We start from the raw sequence: 21,866 nt of genomic DNA, 5'->3' as shown, positions 1-21,866 counted from the left end.
TTGGCTGTGTGATCCTAAATAAGTTACTTAACCTCTCAGGACATGTTTTCTCCTCTGTAAAATGGTGATGGTGATGGTGATGGGTCAAGGTGAGACCCACCTTACAGGATAAGGCTTGAATGAGACAAATACCTAGTATGACATTCGACCCACAGGGGGCACTGCATTTCCTTCTCTAAAGGTAGCTATTTGCATTGGTTGACCTCAAACTTTCACAATGGTCGCATGTTTATAAAGGAAACGTGTTCTCTTCAAATGTGTCTCAAGTTACATGGTGATTCTTAACCGCAGCAATGGGGGTGATGTCTGTACTGTTAAAAAGCACCTGCACCCCGGCCCCAGACTTCCTTGCTGAGGATCACTGGTCTACACTTTGATATCCCGAGTATCTCTCAGTAGTTGGATATTCTTGTTTGATATTTTCACTCATAGCTTTATTTCAGTAAAGTAAGGGTTTGTCTTCGTGGGAGGGCAATACATTAAGCTAATCAAAAAGGTAGTCCACAGATTACTTTCTCATGTGCAGCTAGATGCCAGGATGCATTTTTTCTTGGGCAATTCGGAGGCGGGGCAGTTAATGGAAAGAAGGATGGAAACACAAAGGGTACTCAGGGCCTACAGGAGGATTGATTGGGCCATGGCGGGGAAAATGGATAAAAAGGAAGGGAGAGGGAACTGGAGACAGTTATCATTTTTCTCATAGCCTCTCATTCTGCAGCTGTGACACGGCTTCTCCTGGGGCACCACTGCCTCTCAATAGAAACTGCTCTCTGTGTGCTGTAACCCTGTCCTACTTCTAGTCTCACCTACCCTAGGTGTGAGGCCTGGACGCTCCACTTAAGTCACAGGTGGCTACCTGAACCGGCTCATCAAAATCCTGTCAAGTATCATAAGGTCCTGGAATTTTATCTGTCAAAACCTAAATCGCTGTCCCTAGAATGACACGTGAATACTGGGAAGTAACATCTGGTAACTGCAAATATAGAAGGTGAAGGGAAGGGAAAGGCTCTCACTCTGCTATGAACTGCCCACAGGCTAGATTCACTGAGCATCTTGGCTTATTCTGAAGAAGTGATATAGGACCAAGGTGTTCATCAAGTTCTTATTTGATACGTTGTTTAGAGTTTGGGGTAAGGGACCCTATAACTGAAAATGCTAAGGATGCGTCTTAGGCCAGACAGTTAGATTTGTGCTGAGAGATGAGATAATGCTGAAGGTCAGGCTATGACTCTGAGAAGACACAGACATACCATTATCCGGGGGAGCTATACCTTTCAGTGTGCACTTGGGCTCCTGTAGTGATTACTGCAGACCCCCCTTCTAGGCTGCGATTTAACTGCCTTGTCCCAGCAAACACCATCAGGAAGCAAGCCTTCCTGGGTTTATCCGCTTGGCCCTTTTTTATTTTTATTTTATTTTATTTTATTTTAAAAAAAATTTTTTTTTCAACGTTTTTTATTTATTTTTGGGACAGAGAGAGACAGAGCATGAACGGGGGAGGGGCAGAGAGAGAGGGAGACACAGAATCGGAAACAGGCTCCAGGCTCCGAGCCATCGGCCCAGAGCCTGACGCGGGGCTCGAACTCACAGACCGCGAGATCGTGACCTGGCTGAAATCGGACGCTTAACCGACTGCGCCACCCAGGCGCCCCTTTTTTTTTTAATTTTTTTTTTTTCAACGTTTTTTATTTATTTTTGGGACAGAGAGAGACAGAGCATGAACGGGGGAGGGGCAGAGAGAGAGGGAGACACAGAATCGGAAACAGGCTCCAGGCTCCGAGCCATCAGCCCAGAGCCTGACGCGGGGCTCGAACTCACAGACCGCGAGATCGTGACCTGGCTGAAGTCGGACGCTTAACCGACTGCGCCACCCAGGCGCCCCATTGGCCCTTTTTTAATAGCAGCCTTCCAAGGGCTGCCTGGACCCCCATCCTTATTTTGTCATCATCTTCAAGGGAGTCCAGGTACACAGCAGTGAAAACCAATAGACAAAACAGTATGTGATTTTGTGCTAAATTGCATGTATAAAGGCGAGAGTAAAATCGTGGCGTGTAGAACTGCTCAGAAACAGCTTCATGGGGGAAGAATTTTTGCCGGAGGCTAAGTAGGATTTAAAGAAAGACAGGAGAGAGCATAGCTAAGCCTTTGTTTTTGTGACTTGTAAATTCTCACTCATGGCTTTCATACTGAAGCTCCTGGAGATGACTGATGTGAAAGAGAAAATAAGACAAAGTTAAGAGGAACCAGGAGCTCAAGCACATTGTAAGATCGTCTCAATTAGAGCAGCCAGTTGGATGGGTAGAGACTTCACCAGCCGGGGGGAGATTGGTGAGTTATATTTCATCAATAGAACCAAAGCACACTGCGTATGCCATTGGGCAGAAGTTTTATTATGCAGTAGTGAACCACGAACACCCCTTCCCCCAATTAACAATGCACGTACAGAGGCCACCGTGCACTTAAATCTTCAAACAGCCTGGGTAGAGCTGGGAGCCAGTACGTCCACTGAAGTTTGACTTGGTCGGTCAAATGTGTTAATATTTCTGAAATGTTTTAACCTTGGGCATCTAAATGTGAGCTTCCCCAGATGTCTGTGGTGTGTATCATAGTCTGGTCTTTGCGCTTTCGCGGATATGATGCATCTGTTGTCTGACGCATCTGCCGTGTGCTCATGGACAAGGCCAGAGAACGAACCTGGGTTGGGAGTGTTTATGCTTTCACAGTTTGCTCTCTCAGTTTGCTTCGGCATTGGTCTCCTCTTGCAGAAGGCCTATTGGGACCAAGCTAGAAATACAACAGGGAAGCGTTCTGAAAGTTTCCTGAGAATTTGTCCTTTGGCAGTTAAATTTTCTATAGATTTTAACCCTCTAACAACTACCAGTGCACTTTTTGTCAAGTCTCGTAACCTGACGATAGCCAATTATCCACACTTCCCTCTGGGCCTCTGAGTCTTCATCTGAAAAGTGAAGAGATTAGGAAAGACGATTTTGAAGTCCTCCACCTCTAAGATTTAGAATTGGATACTTCCTGAATGGTAAAAATCAGATTTTTTGACACTAGAGCAATGGGGTTGTCCACCTTTATGTATTCTCCCAAACTGATCTGCCTCAAGCCACTGAGACCTTTCCCTGATAGAGACTTGGCAGGCTGGTAAAGCCTATAGACTTTCCTCAAGTAACTAGGCCCAGCCAGTTGGCCCGTGCTCACATCCTATTCATTTATCTTTTCATTCAACAAACACTTGTTGAAGGCCTGTTACATGCTACGTTCTAATCTTCAGAACTTGATCCCTGGCTTTTTATCCATCTTCCCTTACGCTCGCTTTGTTTGACAGACCAGACAGACAACAGCATAGGAAATGCGTGTTTAATCATTCTCTTGAATGGTCAGAACTCAAAAATCAAGTTTTCTATAACAAAATGTAATACAGTCACGGTGGGTCCAAAGTGCCGGGAGGCCGGTGGTCAACACGTGAAGAGTATGGGCAGGGGGGTTGTGAACAGAACATTCTTTTCGATCAGAGCTTCATTCCTCAGGGTCTCACTTCAAAGGTTCATCGCCCCTGCTTTCAGAAGTCTCTGTGCGTTTCAAGGAAGGTACATGTTTTTGTTGCCTTAATTTGAAGTGTGACCAGGCAAGGTCCTGAGCTCCAAATTTGGAGCACAAGAACTTGAGATGGAGTGCAGGCCGATCTCACAGAGCCTGATTTGTACACTAGGACAGAGGGAAAGGACCCAGCTGAAGATAACCCCATCGGGAATGCCTGATTGCCTGACACTGAGCTCTGGCTGTCTGTACTGACACCTCTGTGCTGAGACCGAGGACAGGGCCTGTTTGTGGGAAGCAAACAGCTTTGTTTGCTCCCCTCTTTTCTAGATCCTTGTCTACTCTGCATCAGGGCTTCTTGTGACAGCACGACTGACGTTTTGGGCCAGATAATTCTTTGTTGTGGGTGGTCGTCCTGTACATTGTAGGATGTTGAGCAACCTCCCTGAGTTCTATCCATGACAGTAGCACCCTCCCCTCTCCCCCGAGTTGTGACACCTCCAGTTGTCTCCAGACATATCCAGATGTCCCCTGCGTGTGGGGATGGGTGTGAAAAATCACCATCGTTGAGTAGCTGAGCATGCTCTAGATGCTGTTGAGAGTTGAGGTCATCGCCGTCCACACAGGATACAAAGCAGAAGCCTGACACCTCGTGATGATACGGTGCCCTATACAGTGATGGTGAGAGGTCCTTTCCCGGACCGTTCAGGATGAACATCATCTGGGAAATGTAATGGCATTTGTTTGTTTTAAAAACAAGAGGCTCAGGTAATTTAGAAAATCCGTGTCATAATTTTTGTGTTACATTTATGACCTTCTCCACATTTCTTTAGCATTTGTCAGGTGGAAGGAGATTCCAAGGCGCTCTTGGGTCATCCTAATGAAAAGTGATTTGACCCATCACTAAAATTCAGCCATCTCTGAATTGTGAAGGGACACCCAATTACCAGCTTCATATTATATCCACTGCAGTTTAATTCATAGAGTAGAAGATGTGGATCTATTGCAGTCAGAACGTTCTGGGATTTTAGGGCAACATTACAGCAATATAAAGATTCAGAGACGAGGGAGATACAGTATCCCTTCCTCTCACTCCCTGGATGGGCAGGGGTAAGGGGAGGTCCCTGAGGTATGGATACACCTGTCTCCACATGCATTTTACTCAGTCTTAACACATTTCCAGTTCAGGTGAATTATGTTCCCAGCTTTAAATATACATCTTTGAAGATAGATTTATCTTGTTCATCTTGGAGTCTTCCGTGGGTTGCTTTTGGCTTTTTTTTGCTTCTTGATCTTATTCGTTCACTCCAAATTTCATTTCCCCCCAGAAATATAAAACTAGGTCATATCTTGTGGTGAAATAGTTCTGCAGATTCCTGGGCTTCTGAAAATAACAGAAATAGGCTATCATTACAACCATTCAGCAAACATTTATTGAGAACTGATGGTATCTACCCCTGTATATGGGTATCTCTTGTTCAGAAATGGGCTGGTTATTCTGTATTTTGATGGTGTTCCACCAAGACCACATGGTACCATGGGTTGCTGGGGGAAAGGAGATGGCTTGAGTCTCTTCTTAAGGGAGGGGATCATCCTTAGAGCAAACAGGAACTGAGAGATGAACTATGAGGCTCCTGGGTAGAAGCAGAAAGATGGCTTCTGCTTGAGTTTCCAACCAAGGAAAGCATGTGACCTAAAGTGTTGTGACCCGTGTTGGTTGGCAGCTGTCTCAGAGCTTCCTGGGTGTAATCCGACACTGCCTCCCACCCCCCCCCACCCCGCCCTCAACATATAGGTCAGGGAGAGATCCAAGGAGGCAGGTTACTCCAGGTTGGTAGGTGGCAGTGTCAGTGAGCAGAGGGCACTTACATATGAGGCTTGTCATGGGCGACAACAAGATGAGTGGATCCCTGCAAATCTTTATACATAAAGGGGCCTTCAGGAGGTTCAAATACCGTGCAAGGTGTTCTCAACACCACATCATCATCTCAAGGCCATGTTCTTGGAGCAGCCTCTGGGAGTGGGAAAGGCAAGTGGGAACCTCATTCCAAGGACAGAGGAGGAGGTGAGGAGCCTCTGATCACCCGGGTCTAGCTCATAGGTCAACTGACAGTCACGTCTTTTCATTGACCTTCCCCAACAGTCACTTATAATGTGTGTCATAAGTAATGATCTATTTGGTTATTAAACAAAATATTTCAAGGTTATCCCTCTATAGTTCTAGGGAGAACGAGCTAATCAGTTAACAGTATATAACCTATACATACTGCATGTGAACATTATCCCCTACATGTATGTCACGGCTTTTAAAAAAGCCTGCAAATTACTGCTTGAAGGGAATACAAGGTAAAGATGAATAAGCTATACTTTTTAGGTCAGATTATCTAGTTGCAGGATATTAAAAATGTATTTACAGTGTTGTGGGGCATGAAGGAAAGAAGAAAGCATTCCTTCTACTAGTGAGATCCTCAAGAGAGAGTTTCCTCAGGGAAATCTCCCTCCGCTGGCAGCGGTGGAGGTGGGAACTGGCTGGTTTCCTTACAGAGAATCATTTCTGTGCACTGCGCGGTTGTGTTTGGAGCAGGAGAAAGAATGAAAAGCAGATCAACAGAGCTTCGCCTGCCCTACTTAACAATCTAGGCAAGGAGTGGATGTGCCTTAGAGAGTGGAAGATATCATACATTATTCATGCTTGCCAAGGGGATGCGGAATAAAGGGACCATCAGGAAAGTGGGCCATAAGCTGGGAAGCACTCGATTGAAATGGGTGAAGGAAGCATGGATTTGGGTCGCCATAGAGCAGAGGGCACCTCCAGGAAGGAGCAGTGAGAGAGGGAGCAGAGCCAGAGAGAGGAGTGGGCAGCTGAGAGGAGGAGGAAGTTCAGGGCGAGACACCATTAGAGAGCTGTGACCGCATGGCTGAGGACTTCAACTTTGACGTAACAGTGCCCAGAGAGTGACTTGAGGTCCCAGAGCAAAGGAGGGCTGTGATGAAAATAGCATTTGAATAATTGTATTTTGCTATCTTGTTTCCTATCACCGGAAACAGGGAAAGGAAAGAGCAAGTATAAGGTTTTAGAACTAGGCTGGTGTGTGAAGCAATGAAGGCTGGATTAGGGTCAATCTGAGGGACAACATGGGACAATGCTACAGGGCTTGGTAGCAAATGGACACGAAGGCCACGGGGGACAAAAATAGCTCTAAGGTTGTGAGCCTGGGCCCATGGTGGTGATGCCACCGAATGTGGTCGTGCCGACTGGAGTTTCATGAGCTCAGCCGTGTACAAATTCCACACGCAGAAGGTGATTCAGAGAGAAACGTCCTGCCAGTGATTGGAGCCAGAGGACTGAGGTGACAGGGAGAAGCCTCAACAGGGGAGGTTGGTTGCTGAGTCACTTGTCAAATTTCTGGTCAAGAGGAGCTTTGCTGGAGGGGTAGGAGGAGGTCACTTGTGGGAGCAATGATGTTCATGTCATGATGCTTCGGAAAATAACGGTGAAATCCAGGGGAACTCTCGGGGCCAAACATCTCTTTCTCTTTCTCTTTTTGCCTGTGGATGGGTGACTCAATAAATGAAAAGATGTTTGAATTTACACAAATATTTGAATGGCATCGTTGTTTTCTGCTCTAAGCGTATCGATGAGAGCTACACTCTTTGTTCACAAACATTTACCTTTCACAATACCAGTGGGAATAGTGCCCACTGGCCTGGCACCATCCAGTGTTTCTCTCTGAGGCTGACGCCGGAGGTTGCTTGCCTCGTGTGAGGAACACCAGCACCCACGGAACCGACTCCCACCCCATTCGTGATTCATCTCACCTGTCGTACCAGTGACTGTGCATGTTTCCGTGTGGCCAAGGCACCTTATTTGAGCATCAGGTAAGGGGAGAGAGGCAGGAGTCCCCAGATGATGGCAAAGAAAGAAGAGACACACAGGGAGGCCTTTGAGTTCAGCAGCTGCAGGTGACTCCGCCTTTTAATCTCCGAGTCTACAAAGGGACAGAAACAAGTTCAGGGTCACAGAGGAAAAGCTGGAGGTCTTCTTCGCATGGCTGGATAGCAAAGAAAAGTACCTGAAAGACTCAACAAGTTGTTTCTAATACACCTTATACCCCAGTTGGGGGGCAGTTCTGTACCCTATTCTCTACCCCTCGAAACTGGCTTAAAATCTGAGCTTTCTCCTTCTTCAAAGGAAGTTCCATTCTGTGGTCTACTCCAGCGGACACTCAGCCAAATGAAAAACAATGCCAATACAGAGATTGTTACTGCTCAGCAAACAATGAATAGGGTGAACAGTCATGGCCAGTGTTTGCTTTCAGACGTATTTGTTCCTGTATGCAGGCACCTTTACAGGCTCTGTGTCCTTTGCTTCCTCACAACACTACAAAGCGTTGAGAAAGTATCGTCCTCATTTTGAAGCAGAGAAAGGTAGAAGTGAAGAAATGAAATTACTCTTCTTTTACTCTTTCCTTCCTAGACACCCCAGTCTCATCTAGTTCATTCCAGCTGTGACACTTGCTAGCTGTGTGACTTTAGGCAAGTTACTCAATCTGTACATGCCTCAGTTTCTTCACCTATAAAACCAGGCTAAAAATAATAGCAATCTACTCCCTAGACAACTTCTGAGGATTAGTGAGTTAATACGTGTAAAGCACTTTGAACAGGACCTGGCACGTACTAAGCACTCAGGAGGTATCACCTGGCACAACAATAACAGAGACCCCACTCAAGCCCAGTAAGTTTTACTTCCACTAGGCTGATGATCGCTTCCAGACCCACCTCCATAGTGTGAACCCCCGTCCCGAGTTCCACATCTGGATTTACGGCTGCTACCGAATATGTCGGTTAAAAATTTAATCATTCAGTAAATATTTTTTGAGCACCCGGCATTGGGGTTCAAAGGAGTCCAGTAAAAAAACCAACCAACCAAACAAACAAAAGCCCCACTCTCTTCCCCAGCTGAGTTCTGAATCAATTAAAGGATGGGATAAAAAGAGTGGGGCTGCTGGAAGACCAGAATAGCACCTTTATTATTGGCAAGGGTGACAATAAAAGATGAAGCTTTGTCTTCAGGCAGATGGGCTGCAGCCCAGGCTGTCCCAGGGACGGGCAGCACCAGACAGGGACAGGCTTCCCGTCACAAGGGCAGATTGCGCTTGGGAAAAACTGGTGGCTTAGAGGAGCGGAATAGAATGTAGACTTCCTGGGGGTTAGCTAGAGAGTTAAGGAAAGAATGGAGCCAAACTCCTTGTGTCTAGCTTCTCCTATTAAAGTCACCCATCAGATAAATTAATTCCTCCTCCTCGGGGAAGAAGGGGAGGAAGGGAGAGAAGAGAGAGGCTAGAAGGGTTACACTGATGGGGATCCCTGGTCATGGAAGGAAAAATGTAGAGTAGAGTTGAAGGTTTGGGGGAGAATGCTGTCACATGCTGGATAATGTGCTAAGCAGTGGACATGTGTACCTGTGTGCACAATGGGCCCTGTCAGCTCCACCTCTCTAGAACCCTCGTCTTCATGTGTCTTCTCCTGTGTTTTAGGTTTTTTTGTTTTTTTTTTGTCGACAGCATTACTAACGTCCTAAGCAAGCTGGGTAGAAATATCAGATGCATTTTGACTTGCTCTTGCTGTCGTCCATCCTATTTGTGTCACCAAGATCATTTTTTTTCATTAACCTTTGATTCTTCCTCTTTCCTTTCCACTCTCACTGCCCCAGGTAAAGCCCTCATCGTTTCTCCCCTGGACCGCTGCCATAGGTTCCTGACTTCATACTTTCCTACTCTATCAAAACCATTCTTCTTGTCCTTCAAAGCCTAGCTTGAACTCTGCTTCGTCTACTGAGCCACAGTCATAATTAACAACGCTTTCCCCTAGACGCCATGTCTACACTGTGACTGACCTCTCATGACATTTGTGTTATTCATCTCAGTGGTTCATAGGGCTTGAAAAACTGCTTTGTACATGTTTGGCACACAATAGATACTTGCTGAATGAATGGCCTAAATTAGCAGTATAGTCAGAGAACACAGGATATAAACTTCATGGTCTCATCCGATTGTTTAAACACATGTGTGGAGTCATTACTTTGTACATGGCAAGAAGGAATTGTGTTAATTTTCTGAATTTTGAGCTATGTCATGCTGCCATATGGTAGTCAGTCCTAGTTCTGATACATGGGACACTTGTCCTAATGCATTCAATAAACATGTGTGGAAAAAGAATCTGCTCACAGAATAAAACGTGTGCTCAATTTCTGTGGTTTGTTCAGTTATTGTCCTTTCTATCAGAAGGCATTAGTTACACAGTTTGGAGATATTTATTGAGATCTGAACTGAGATACTGGTGTTAACACTCGTTCTAAATGCCCAATGCTTCATTCCCCCCTTTCCTTCTAGGAAGGCCTTCCATCAGGTACTATCCCATTGGTCTGTGTGTGGGCAGCTGGCCCAAGTTGAGCCTTTCTGAGAATGTAGGATAGGACTGAGGGATTGAGGCTCACTCTGGTTACTCTACTGAGTGAGAGAGACTTTTAAACTAGGAACTCTTGGCACTCACATTCTGCCCTATAGACTAAAACAAGAGAAACCAAATTAGAGAGTAAAGAGAGAATAGAGAATTGACAATCCCAATAGAGTTTAAATTCTTGGTTCCAGCACTTCCTGAAGCCAAACCGCACTTTGTGTCCTTGGTTCTACAAGATATCCTAATGTTCTTTTATTAAATTTCCCTTTTACCTTGGGCCTGTTTGAGCTGGTTTTCTGTTGCAGTCAACTAAGAGCATCTATTTAGTACAGTCACCAATTTGTTCCTCAGGATGGCAGAAGAGCTCTCTTTTTCTCATATGTATGATTTTTTTTTTTTTTGGCTAGATACTTTTTTTATTGTGGTAAACATATCACAGATGTACCATATTTACCATTTTTAAATGTACAGTTCAGTAGTTTTAAATATATTCACATTATTGTGAAACAGACTTCCAAAACTTTTTCATCTTGCAAATCTGAAACTCTATACCCGTTAAACAACTCCCTTTGCCTTTCTCTTCCCCCAAGCTGCTGGTAACCACCATTCTACTTCCTATTTATATGAATTTGACTACTCCATTAGATATCTCATATGAGTAGGATCATAGAGGATTTGTCTTTCTATGACTGGCTTATTTCATGTAGCATGATATTCTGAAAATGTATCCACTTTGCAGCATGTGAGAGAATTTCCTTCCTTTTTAAGGCTGAGTAATATTCCATTGCATGTATGCACCACATTTCGTTTATTCATATATCTCTTATGGACATTTTGGGTTATTTCCATCTCTTGTCTATTGTGAATCATGCTGCTATGAACATGGGTGAACAAATATCTCTTTGAGAACCTGCTTTCAATTCTTTTGGATATATACACAGAAGGTATTGTTAGATCACATGCTAGTTCTATTTTTAATTCTTTGAGGAATCTCCATTCTGTTTTCTAGAGCGGCTGTACCATTTTATAATCTCATCAACATGTACAACGGTTCCAATTTCTTCACATCCTCACAAAAACTTGTTTTTTCCTGGGATTTTTTTTTTTTTTTTGATACTAGCTCTTCTAATGGTTGTGGGGCGATATGTGATTTTGATTTGCATTTCTCTGATGATTTGTGATATTGAGCATCTTTTCATACGTTTATTGGCCATTTGTTTGTATCTTCTTTGGAGAAATGTCCTTTCAAGGTCTTTGTCCATTTTTTTAATTGGGTTATTTGATTTTTGTTGTTGTTGTTGAGTTGTAGAAGTTCTTCATGGATTCTGGATACTAACCCTTTATCAGATATATGATTTGCAAATACTTTCTCCCATGCCACAGGTTGCTTTTTCATATTTACAATTTTAAATTAAAAAGTAAGCTGACAGAAATATGATTTATTCAGTTAAATTCAGCAAACATTCTTGATCAAACTGGCTAGGGGGTTATCAATTTTGTTAATTCTTTCAAAGAACCAGCTTCTGGTTTCATTGATCTGTTCTACTGTTTTTTTGGGTTTCGATAGCATTGATTTCTGCTCTAATCTTTTTTTTATATTAAATATAATTTATTGTCAAATTGGTTTCCATATAAGACCCAGTGCTCATCCCAACATGTGCCCTCCTCAATGCCCATCACCCACTTTCCCCTCTCCCCCACCACCCATCAACCCTCAGTTTGTTCTCAGTATTTAAAAGTCTCTTATGGTTTGCCTCCCTCCCTCCCTGTAACTTCCCCCCCCTTCCCCCTCCCCCATGGTCTTCTGTTAAGCTTCTCAGGATCCACATATGAGTGAAAACATGTGGTATCTGACTTTCTCTCCCAGACTTATTTCACTTAGCATAACACTCTCCAATTCTATCCACATTGCTGCAAATGGCCAGATTTTATTCTTTCTCATTGCCAAGTAGTATTCCATTATATATATAAACCACATCTTCTTTATCCATTCATTAGTTGATGGAAATTTAGGCTCTTTCCATAATTTGCCTATTGTTGAAAGTGCTGCTGTAAACATTGAGGTACATGTGCCCGTATGCATCAGCACTCCTGTATCCCTTGGGTAAATTCCTAGCAGTGCTATTGTTGGGTCATGGGGTAGATCTATTTTTAATTTTTTGAGGAACTCCATACTGTTTTCCAGAGTGGCTGCACCAGTTTGCATTCCCACCAACAGTGCAAGAGGGTTCCTATTTATCCACATTCTCGCCAGCATCTATAGTCTCCTGATTTGTTCATTTTAGCCACTCTGACCGGCGTGAGGTGGTATCTCAGTGTGGTTTTGATTTGTATTTCCCTCATGAGGAGTGACATTGAGCATCTTTTTATGTGTCTGTTGGCCATTTGGATGTCTTCTTTAGAAAAGTGTCTATTCATATCTTCTTCCCATTTCTCCACTGGATTATTTGTTTTTCAGGTGTGGAGTTTGGTGAGTTCTTTATAGATTTTGGATACTAGCCCTTTATCTGATATGTCATTTACAAATGTCTTTTCCCATTCTGTTGGTTGCCTTTTAGTTTTGTTGATTGTTTCCTTTGCAGTAATTTCTGCTCTAATCTTTAGTATTTCCTGTCTTCTGGTGTTTTTGGGGTTTATTTGCTGTTCTTTTTCCAGCTCTTTAAGGTTTAAGGTTAGATTGTGTATCTGAGACCTTTCTTTCTTCTTTAGGAAGGCCTGGATTGCTATATACTTTCCTCTTATGACCACCTTTGCTGAATCCCAGAGGTTTTGGGCTGTGGTATTATCATTTTCATTGGCTTCCATATACTTTTTAATTTCCTTTTTAACTTCTTGGTTAGCCCATTCATTCTTTAGTAGGAGGTTCTTTAGTCTCCAAGTATTTGTAACCTTTCCAAATTTTTTCTTGTGGTTGATTTCAAGTTTCATAGCATTGTGGTCTGAAAATATGCATGGTATGATCTCGATCTTTTTGTACTTGTTGAGGGCTGATTTGTGTCTCAGTATGTGGTCTATTCTGGAGAATGTTCCATGTGCACTGGAGAAGAATGTATATTCCACTGCTTTAGGATGAAATGTTCTGAATATATCTGTTAAGTCCATCTGGTCCAGTGTGTCATTCAAAACCATTTTTTCCTTATTGATTTTCTGATTAGATGATCTGTCCATTGTTGTAAGTGGGGTTTTGAAGTCCCCTACTATTATCGTATTATCAATGAGTTTCTTTATGCTTGTGATTAATTGATTTATATATTTGGGTGCTCACACATTTGGAGTATAAATGTTTACAATTGTTAGGTCTTCTTGGTGGATAGTCCCCTTAATTATGATATAATGTCCTTTTTTATCTCTTGATACAGTCTTTATTTTAAAGTCTAGATGGTCTGATATAAGTATGGCTACTCTGGCTTTCTTTTGTCGACCATTAGCAGGATAGATGGTTCTCCATCCCTTACTTTCAATCTGAAGGTGTCTTTAGGTCTAAAGTGGGTCTCTTGTAAACAGCATATAGATGGATCTTGTTTTCTTATCCATTCTGTTACCCTGCATCTTTTGATTGGAGTATTTAGTCCATTGGTGTTTAGAGTGAGTACTGAAAGATATGAATTTATTACCATTATTTTACTTGTAGAGTTGGAGTTTCTGGTGGTGTTCTCTGGTCCTTTCTAGTCTTTGTTGCTTTTGAGATATATATATATATATATATATATATATATATATATATATACACACACACACACACACACACACATATATATATATATATATATAGTCTTTTCTCCCCTCAGAGAGTCCCCCTTAAAATTTCTTGCAGGGCTGGTTTAGTGGTCACAAACTCCTTTAATTTTTGTTTGTCTGGGAAACTTTTTATCTCTCCTTCTATTTTGAATGACAGCCTTGCTGGATAAAGAATTCTTGGCTGTATATTTTTCTGATTCAGCACTTTGAATATATCTTGCCATTCCTTTCTGGCCTGCCAAGTTTCTGTGGATAGGTCTGCTGCAAACCTGATCTGTCTTCCCTCGTAGGTTAAGGACTTTTTCCCCTTGCTGCTTTCATGATTCTTTCCTTACCTGAATATTTTGTGAATTTCACTATGATATGCCTTGTTGATGGTCGGTTTTTGTTGAATCTAATGGGAGTCCTCTGTGCTTTCTGGATTTTGATGTCTGTGTCTTCTCCCAGGTTAGGAAAGTTTTCTGCTATGATTTGCTCAAATAACCCTTCTACCCCCTTTTCTCTCTCTTCATCTTCTGGGACCCCTATGATTCTGATATTGTTCCTTTTTAATGTGTCACTGATTTCTCTAATTCTTAAATCGTGCTCTTTTGTCTTAGTCTTCTTTTTTTCTGCTTCATTATTCTCTAGAAGTTTGTCCTCTAGATCGCTGATTCTCTGCTCTGCCTCATCAGTCCTTGCCGCCGTGGCGTCCATTCAAGATTGCAGTTCAGTTATAGCACTTTTTATTTCATTATGACTAGCTTTTACTTCTTTATTTCCACAGAAAGGGATTCTAATCTATTTTCAACTCCAGCTAGTATTCTTATTATCGTGATTCTAAATTCTGGTTCAGACATCTTGCTTGTGTCTGTGTTAGTTAAGTCCCTGGCTGTTGTTTCTTCCTGCTCTTTCTTTTGGAGTGAATTCCTTTGTTTCATCATTTTGAAGGGAGAAAAGGAATTAATTAGGTAAAAAAATTAAAAACAATTAAAATTAAAAATAATTAAAGTTAAAAAATTAAAAACAACAAACACACACACACAAAATCAAATAAATGGTGCTAGATCCTAGGTGTGTTTTGGTCTGGGTGTTGAAAGGGGCTTGATAGATTAGAGGAAAAAGGGGAAAGAAAAAAAAAAGAAATCGTTTGAAAATTTGAAAAAATGAATACACTGAGATAGAATAAAATGATAAGATGGAAGTAAAATAGAATTTGAAAAAATTTACACAAGACTAAAAAATATAGTAGAAAAAAATTAAAGAAAAATATTTTTAATAAAAATTGAAAGTAAAAATAAATTTTTTTCTTTCTGTATTCAAGAAAAAGAAGAAATGAAAAAGAGAAAGAGAAAGAAAAATAAAGAAAAAAAATTGAATAGATGGACCAGTGAACAGACTGAAATACAATTGAAATTACGCCATTTTCCCCTAGAAGTCAAACTATGAAGTACTTTATAGTCCGTAAACTAAGTAGGTGGAGAGATTTGTCATGTTCCTGAAGAGCGAGGTTGGCCCAGTTAGGCGGGGCTCAGTGTAATGGCTCCGTTCTCCACTAGATGGTGCTGCTTAGCTTACCAGGGTGGATTGTTGTGGCGCGTGTAGGTGTGTATATGCGCATGCGTGCGAGGGGCAAAAATGGCGTCACCCAGCTACCTCGTCTCTTGTCGCGCACCCGTCCTTTGTGTTTGGCTTCCGGCGGCTCCCCGCTTTTATACCCTGCGTGACCAAGCCATCAGGGTGCCAGGCGGCACTTCCCTCCTGAGTTTTATCTCAGATGAGACTGTGTTTCCCGACCCCTCACTTCCGAGGGACTGCGGCTCTGACCCGCTCCACCTCTCTGTGGGAGGGTCTCACCGAGCACTGGCCGGGTGACGCCGCCCCCAGGAACGTTGGCGGGACTGTGCTGCTGACGCCCAGAGACTGCGGCTGGGCTGGGTGCCAGCCGCCCCAGAGAAAGTTCCCGCGATCGGGTGGCAGCAGCGTTTCAGAGATTATGGAAAATCTCAACCCGCATCTGGCTTCACCCCCAGCCACCTTGTTCCAGCACCAGCGAATACGATTGTTCTCCGGGGTCCGCTGGGACCGGGTGGCTGCACAGCCTCTACCGAATGTCCTCCCAGCAGGGGAACCGCCTCTCCCCTTGTGGCCCGAAGAGCCCCGGACCCCACTCTACTCCTGGGGATTCGCCCTTCCCACCGGAGCACCGCCAGGTATCAGCTGTGGAGTTGCAGACACTGCGCTCCCTGTTTATAGTCTTAATGGAATTTAAACCCTCTCCTCTCCTTTCTCCCTTTTCAGTTCAGTCCCTGCGGCTGTTTCCACTTTTCTGCTTTCTGTCCAGCTGTTTTTGAGGGGGAGTGCTTTTCCCGTATTCTCCATCATCTCCCTGGATGGAAAAACAGCTCCCTGCCCTCCATGGCTTCTCTCCCCCGGTTCACCTCTCTGCGCCATGTACCTGCTGAGTTCTGTGGTTCAGGTTGTGCAGATTGTTGTGTTAATCCTCAAATCAGTTTTCTCGGTGTGCAGGATCTGCTAAATTCAGCAAACATTCTTGATAGGTCTCTTAAATGTGCAAGGTATTCCACTGGTTCTGGGCTGGATATGAGACAGCAGTTCTCCTGACATACGCCTTCCACTCTAGACTGAATTTTTAATTCAGCTGCCGTAGGGACGGTCTTAAAAGTCATAATCCAGTCTGTGCATTTTCTAGACACTAGCTCAACCCTAGGTTTTGTGTGTGTGTGTGTGTGTGTGTGCGCGCATGAAAGCAGGGAAACTAGCATGTTGGGCCTCTCTGAGTCTTGGTCGTGTCAGCCTGGGAGGCCACTTAATGCCAGAGCTTTCAGATAAATCCCAGGCCAGTGTTAGTGGGATCATGAGCCAGTCCCAGATGGGCTGAATAAGACTAAGTCAGACCCTAAAAAAGTCTTCTCAAAAGCAGGCTAGAACCAAATCAGTTTTGGGGGGCTAGGCATGTAGATCACCAGCTGAATATGTCAAAGATGTCAAATAATTGTCATTTTCCTCATTGCTTCACCAAAGCAGACCTACTGAGTTAGGGCCACAGATTCCTAAATAGTGCTTTCCAGGGAACCACCCCCAGTCAATGAGAAGGCATACAAGATGAAGCCTCATTGCAATTTTTGACCTATATGCCATAAATATTGTCTTGTGTTAGGCTTCTTCTTATGTAATGCAGTCCCAACTATAATTGTGGCTAAGGTCTCCATGAAGAGGACTCTAGAGCTTTCCATTCCCTGATACATAATATATCTGTTAAAGAAATTAGATTTTAATTCAGATTTGATTCTCACCCCCAATAAACCCATATGAAAAGTGTACAAAAAGCATGGAGAAACCCACCTGTCACTTTGATATCCCCTGTGGCTTTGGCAATGTTGTTCTCAATCATACAGGAGTACGTGTTGTTGATTGTGACATTGTAGAGTACGGACACAACCTTCATGGTCACATTCTCAGAGTTCAGCTCAAAGCTGGTATTGGAGACTTCTGAGAAGTTGGCTCCCTGGTCAACTTGGGATGCCCAGACCACTGTAGGCTGGGGGAACCATCGGGGAGCCTCACACCGTAGGCTTTCTGAGCTGGCATTATAGTCCACGTTCACCTCTGGGATGCTGAAGGCTGCAGGATTGAAAGGGGCAGATGTCAAGGTCATACCAATAAAACAATATAGCCTTTGAAGTGCAAGGTCTTAAAAATACAGTCATTTCCACCACCGAAGTGACTCAATACTTCCCCAGTGGGCTGTCTGTGCATGGCCCATTGTATAGTAGTTTCCAGTAAAGATTTACACAAACCTTTGCCCAATACCTAAGTTTTAGGTATCATTGTTATAACAGGTAAATCTCTCCAACTAAGATGAGTTCCAGTTTATCCCTTTAAAGATAAAGGATAAAGTTGATCACAAGAAAGTGTATCCGTTAAGGAAATTGGGCATTTTCTCAGGTACCTGTGAAGCCTCTTGGATTTTTTTATGTATTTTTCTGCCTGGAGGATAAAGTTAGGGTGGGGAAGGAGAAGGAGAAGGAAAAAACAAACAGCATTCACCTGTCGCCCACAGAAATTCCATACACAGGCCTTCCTATCATGGTGGTTTGGATTTTCTTGGGTGGAGCCTCTCCAGCCCTGGTGTCCAGGGGTAGAGGCAGGCATTTGTCTCCTTCTAAGATAGTTCTCCTTCTTGGGGAGGTAAATGAACTTGGAAATTAAGACTAGCTTCTTCTAATATTCAGGCAGAAAGATACTTATGGAAAAATGTTAAGTCCTGGACTTTTGACTGTAAAATGCTTATTATGCCAGGATATAATTTATTAAGTTATTTAGCACTTTCCTTCACCCGGGACTGTGCTGGAACTGAGTGAGTGGTACAAGGAAAGACCTTGCCTTGCTCTTAAAGAGTCTGCCATCTAGCAGGGGAGATGAGACTCATCCCCTCCCAGCAGGCAGGGAATGAGCTCCCGGGAGATGATGTAAGGAACTGAGTGTACATGACAGTGAACCACCATTTATTGAGGGTGTTCTCTGTGCCAGGTACCAAATTCCAGACATTATTTCATTTGATCCTCACAACAGTTACAAGGATATCTATTATCACCATTTTAAAAATAAGCTTTAAATTTGGCATAATTTTAGATTTACAGAAATGTTGCCAGGATAGCACAGCGATCTTGTATACACCTCACCCCATTTTCCCTAATGTTAACATCTTAAATAACCGTGGCACATCTGTCAAAATGTGCCAGAGAAACCCATCACTGGTACATAACTGGTACATAACTATTATGTAATTATAATAGAAGCCATCACTGGTACATAACTATTAACTTATCTCCAGACTTTGTTTGCATTTCACCAGTTTTCCCACTAATGTCCTTTTTCTTTCCCAGCATCCCATATTGCATTTGGTCCTCCCGTCCTCTCAGGTTCCTCTGGCCTGTGACAGTATCTCAGTCTCTCCATGTTTTTCCCGATCTTGACAGCTTTGAGTGGTATTGGTCAGATATTTTGTGGGATGCCCCTCTCTTGGAATCTGTCTGATGTTTTTCTCATGATTAGATTAGTGCTATGGGTTTTGGAGAGGAAGACTGTGGGAGGAAGAGTATCCTTCTCATCATGTCACATCGGAAGGCATGCTATCAACATGACTTATCACTGATGAGGTTAACTTTGACCACCCGGCTGAGGCAGGTTTCTCTGGAAGCTGGACTTCCTGAGAAAAACACACACTATGTGTGGTCATGGGGGAGGGAGGAAGTGTTAAGCTCTACCTCCAGGAGTGGGGAGATCTAAATACATTATTTGGAATTCATCTGTAAATGTTGGTGCCGTCTCCCTCATATTTATAGAAGTATGGACTCACATGTTTATTTTATACTTGGAGTTCTAATTTAATACCATGCTGTTTATATGGTTGCTCAGACTGTTCCAGCTTTGCCATTGGAAGCCCTTTCAGTTGGCTCCAGTGTCCCTTTGAGATGACCCTAGGAATCCCCATTTTAAGATGAAGAAACTAAGGCCCAGTCAGGTTGCCTTGCCCAGGTCACTATACTTGTCCAGGTCTGGCTCTAGATCTGTGCCTCAAACAAATATAAACACATGTTATGAAGTGTCCAAGGAAGGCCTGTGCGGGCCAGGAGACCTTGGGATACTTTCTGCCTATCTTGCAAGGCCTTTCTCAAATGCCAAATTCTCCTTGGGGGCTTTCCTATCTGTCCCCTCCCTAGGCATTTGGATGTGATCTCTCTCTCCCTCTGAATCCCCAAATCACTGTGTATTTCTCTTAAAGCATTTGATACACTTTACCAATTATTATAGTTATTTACCCATTTTTCTTATCTCTGCCCCAGCCCTCAACTCTATATGCTCTATACAAAGAGCTCTTCAAGACGGGGGACAATCATCTAGTTTTCTTAATCATCTTTTTACTCCTCACAGTACATTTCTGAGTTCCTTGTACAGTAATTCACCAAGCTGAGTTGATAAGGAAGGGTGGATTTCACTGGGGGAGGATTAGTGAGTTTATAGGACAATACTGTTTTTCATTAGTTCCTTTTGAAGTCTTCCTAAAATGGGTTCCACTGCCATAAGCCCCTGGAGGTACTGAATTCAGACTTGGGCTAGGGCCTACTTCTTGTAGAAAAGTCTCAGGCCAGATCACAGGTTTCTCTTGCTAGTAATGACACAGGCTACCATGAAAGAGACCACGTTTATTTTGGCAAGATATTTCAGGGAATATACCTGAAAATCTGGAAAAGACTAGAGTCCAGAACAGAAGATTTTAAGATCTAATATGATAGGGGGCTATTTTTGGAGTTGCTGTGGGTCTTGGACAGCAAGGATGGCTGCTGGCAGAATTCAGACAGTCTTTGCCTTATTGGTCACTCTTGGGCACACATATTCCATCAGCCATCCATGGTCTTTAGCCCCAAATACCTTTGGGCACCTACCTTTGGGCACTTTCTTTCCCTCTTCCCCAAAGTGACTCACCTCCAGTTTTATACTCAAGGTTAGCATTCCCCTTGCCTTTGGAGGTGATGATGTAACATTTATAGGTGCCAGCATCTGTGAGTTGCACGTTTTTCAGCCTCAGAGAGGCATTGCCACCTATCACTTGATCCGCAAACACAGCCGTCCTGCCTCTGAACATCTCGTCTTGGTCTGACAGGTCGTCTTTGCCTTCTTTGAACTCATGTACCAAGCCCATAACACCTTCCTTCAGCCACTGTATCACGATATCAGAAAGTTTGATGTCAGGTTCAAAAATGCAGCTTAGGATTCCATCCTCCCCGATGTTCCCAGCGGAGGTGAGAGTAGTGACTCTAATGGAGTGTCTCCCTGCAATTCAGGAAGCAAGGGTCAATGCTGAGGGAAGTCTTGGAATGTCTACAACCAAACCCTTCATTACTGAAGGCCAAACACTTCTGGAATAAATTAGAAATGTAGAAGAACAGGAGAGGCATAAAAAAAGAAGACATAAGAATAGAAAGAACAGGGACACAATAGCCTTGATATACAGCAGATCTGCTTTTTGGAACAGGCAACCCAAACTTGAGAGGTGACAAGTAGAGAACATACGGAACTTGGAGTTTGAAATGGGAATTCAAGTCCTGGCTTTCTGACTTAATAGCTGTGTGAGCTTGAGTAAATCATGTAACCTCTCTGGGTCTCAGAAAAATGGAGGGAATGATATCTGTCTTCCCCACCTGAAAGGGTTCTTATGAGGATCAAATCAAATGGACGTGAACTTGATTTGCAAACTGCAATGACATACATCAGGTATTGTTACTCTTGGTTAACCAGAAGTGGCACAGAAGTGAGACCTCACGTTAACTAAATGTGGCTAGTGATTCTGAAGAATGCTAGATTCTAAAGTGCTGTTACTTTGATCTCCATTTGGATGATGAAGAAACCAAAGCAAAGAGGAGATAAGTGACTTGGTCAAGGTTATAGTGCTAGCTATGGTGTAATGAAGAATGGTACTTAATTTAATTGATTTTTGGCTTAAGATAGATACCACCCTGCCCTCCAAACATACCACCAGTAGAAATATTAATTATGATGCCAGACATATCCACTGCCTCTCCCCAACTTGCCCAGTGGACAGCCTGTGCAATCTGTGAAGGACTGGCCAACTGAATGACTGGGCATGCCTGTAGGGGTGATTTAATTAACCAAATCTTCTTCTTCTTTTTTTAAATATAATTTATTGTCAATTTGGTTTCCATACAACACCCAGTGCTCATTCCAACAGGTGCCCTCCTCAATGCCCATCACCTACTTTCCCCTCTCCCCCACCCCCTATCAACCCTCAGTGTGTTCTCAGTACTTAAGAGTCTCTTATTAACCGAATCTTCTTGAGAGACTCCTTCCGTGGTTGGTTGTGAAGTGAAGGAGGGGGAGGGGCATTTGAGCCTAAGAGGAGAGTGGAGCCGATCCAAAGTGTGGGGGAGAGAACATGCGAGAGAAAGATGAAGAGAATCCTCCACCCCTAGAGCTGTCTTAGATCCTGAGGGGTTCCACGTCTAGTTCCTGTCCCAACCTCTGAGTACCTTTTAAACAAACGCTTTGTTTGTTATATTAAAACAGTCGGCACACACCTCTCCTTCTTAGAGCCAAAAAAG

At 43.2% G+C, this 21,866-nt stretch overlaps 1 protein-coding gene across 1 annotated transcript in view; it reads right to left on the bottom strand.

The window, feature by feature from the left end:
- Positions 1-3,352: 3,352 nt before the first annotated feature.
- The window catches only part of VTCN1 (V-set domain containing T cell activation inhibitor 1), a 63,387-nt gene continuing 44,873 nt past the window's right edge, over positions 3,353-21,866 (bottom strand). Inside the window, exons 3-6 of the mRNA XM_058716067.1 lie at positions 20,233-20,580; positions 17,089-17,367; positions 7,366-7,535; positions 3,353-4,930 (exon numbers count right to left, since the gene is read on the bottom strand). Coding sequence (XP_058572050.1) covers positions 7,411-7,535; positions 17,089-17,367; positions 20,233-20,580 — 752 coding nt within the window. The 3' untranslated portion in view covers positions 3,353-4,930; positions 7,366-7,410. The remainder of the gene's footprint in view (positions 4,931-7,365; positions 7,536-17,088; positions 17,368-20,232; positions 20,581-21,866) is intronic.

The sequence above is a fragment of the Neofelis nebulosa genome, chromosome 2, assembly GCF_028018385.1.
Source record: "Neofelis nebulosa isolate mNeoNeb1 chromosome 2, mNeoNeb1.pri, whole genome shotgun sequence".
Taxonomy (NCBI): Eukaryota; Metazoa; Chordata; class Mammalia; order Carnivora; family Felidae; genus Neofelis; species Neofelis nebulosa.
The sequence above is the reverse complement of the archived record's forward strand: the minus strand, read 5'-3'. Positions and strand labels throughout refer to the sequence as shown.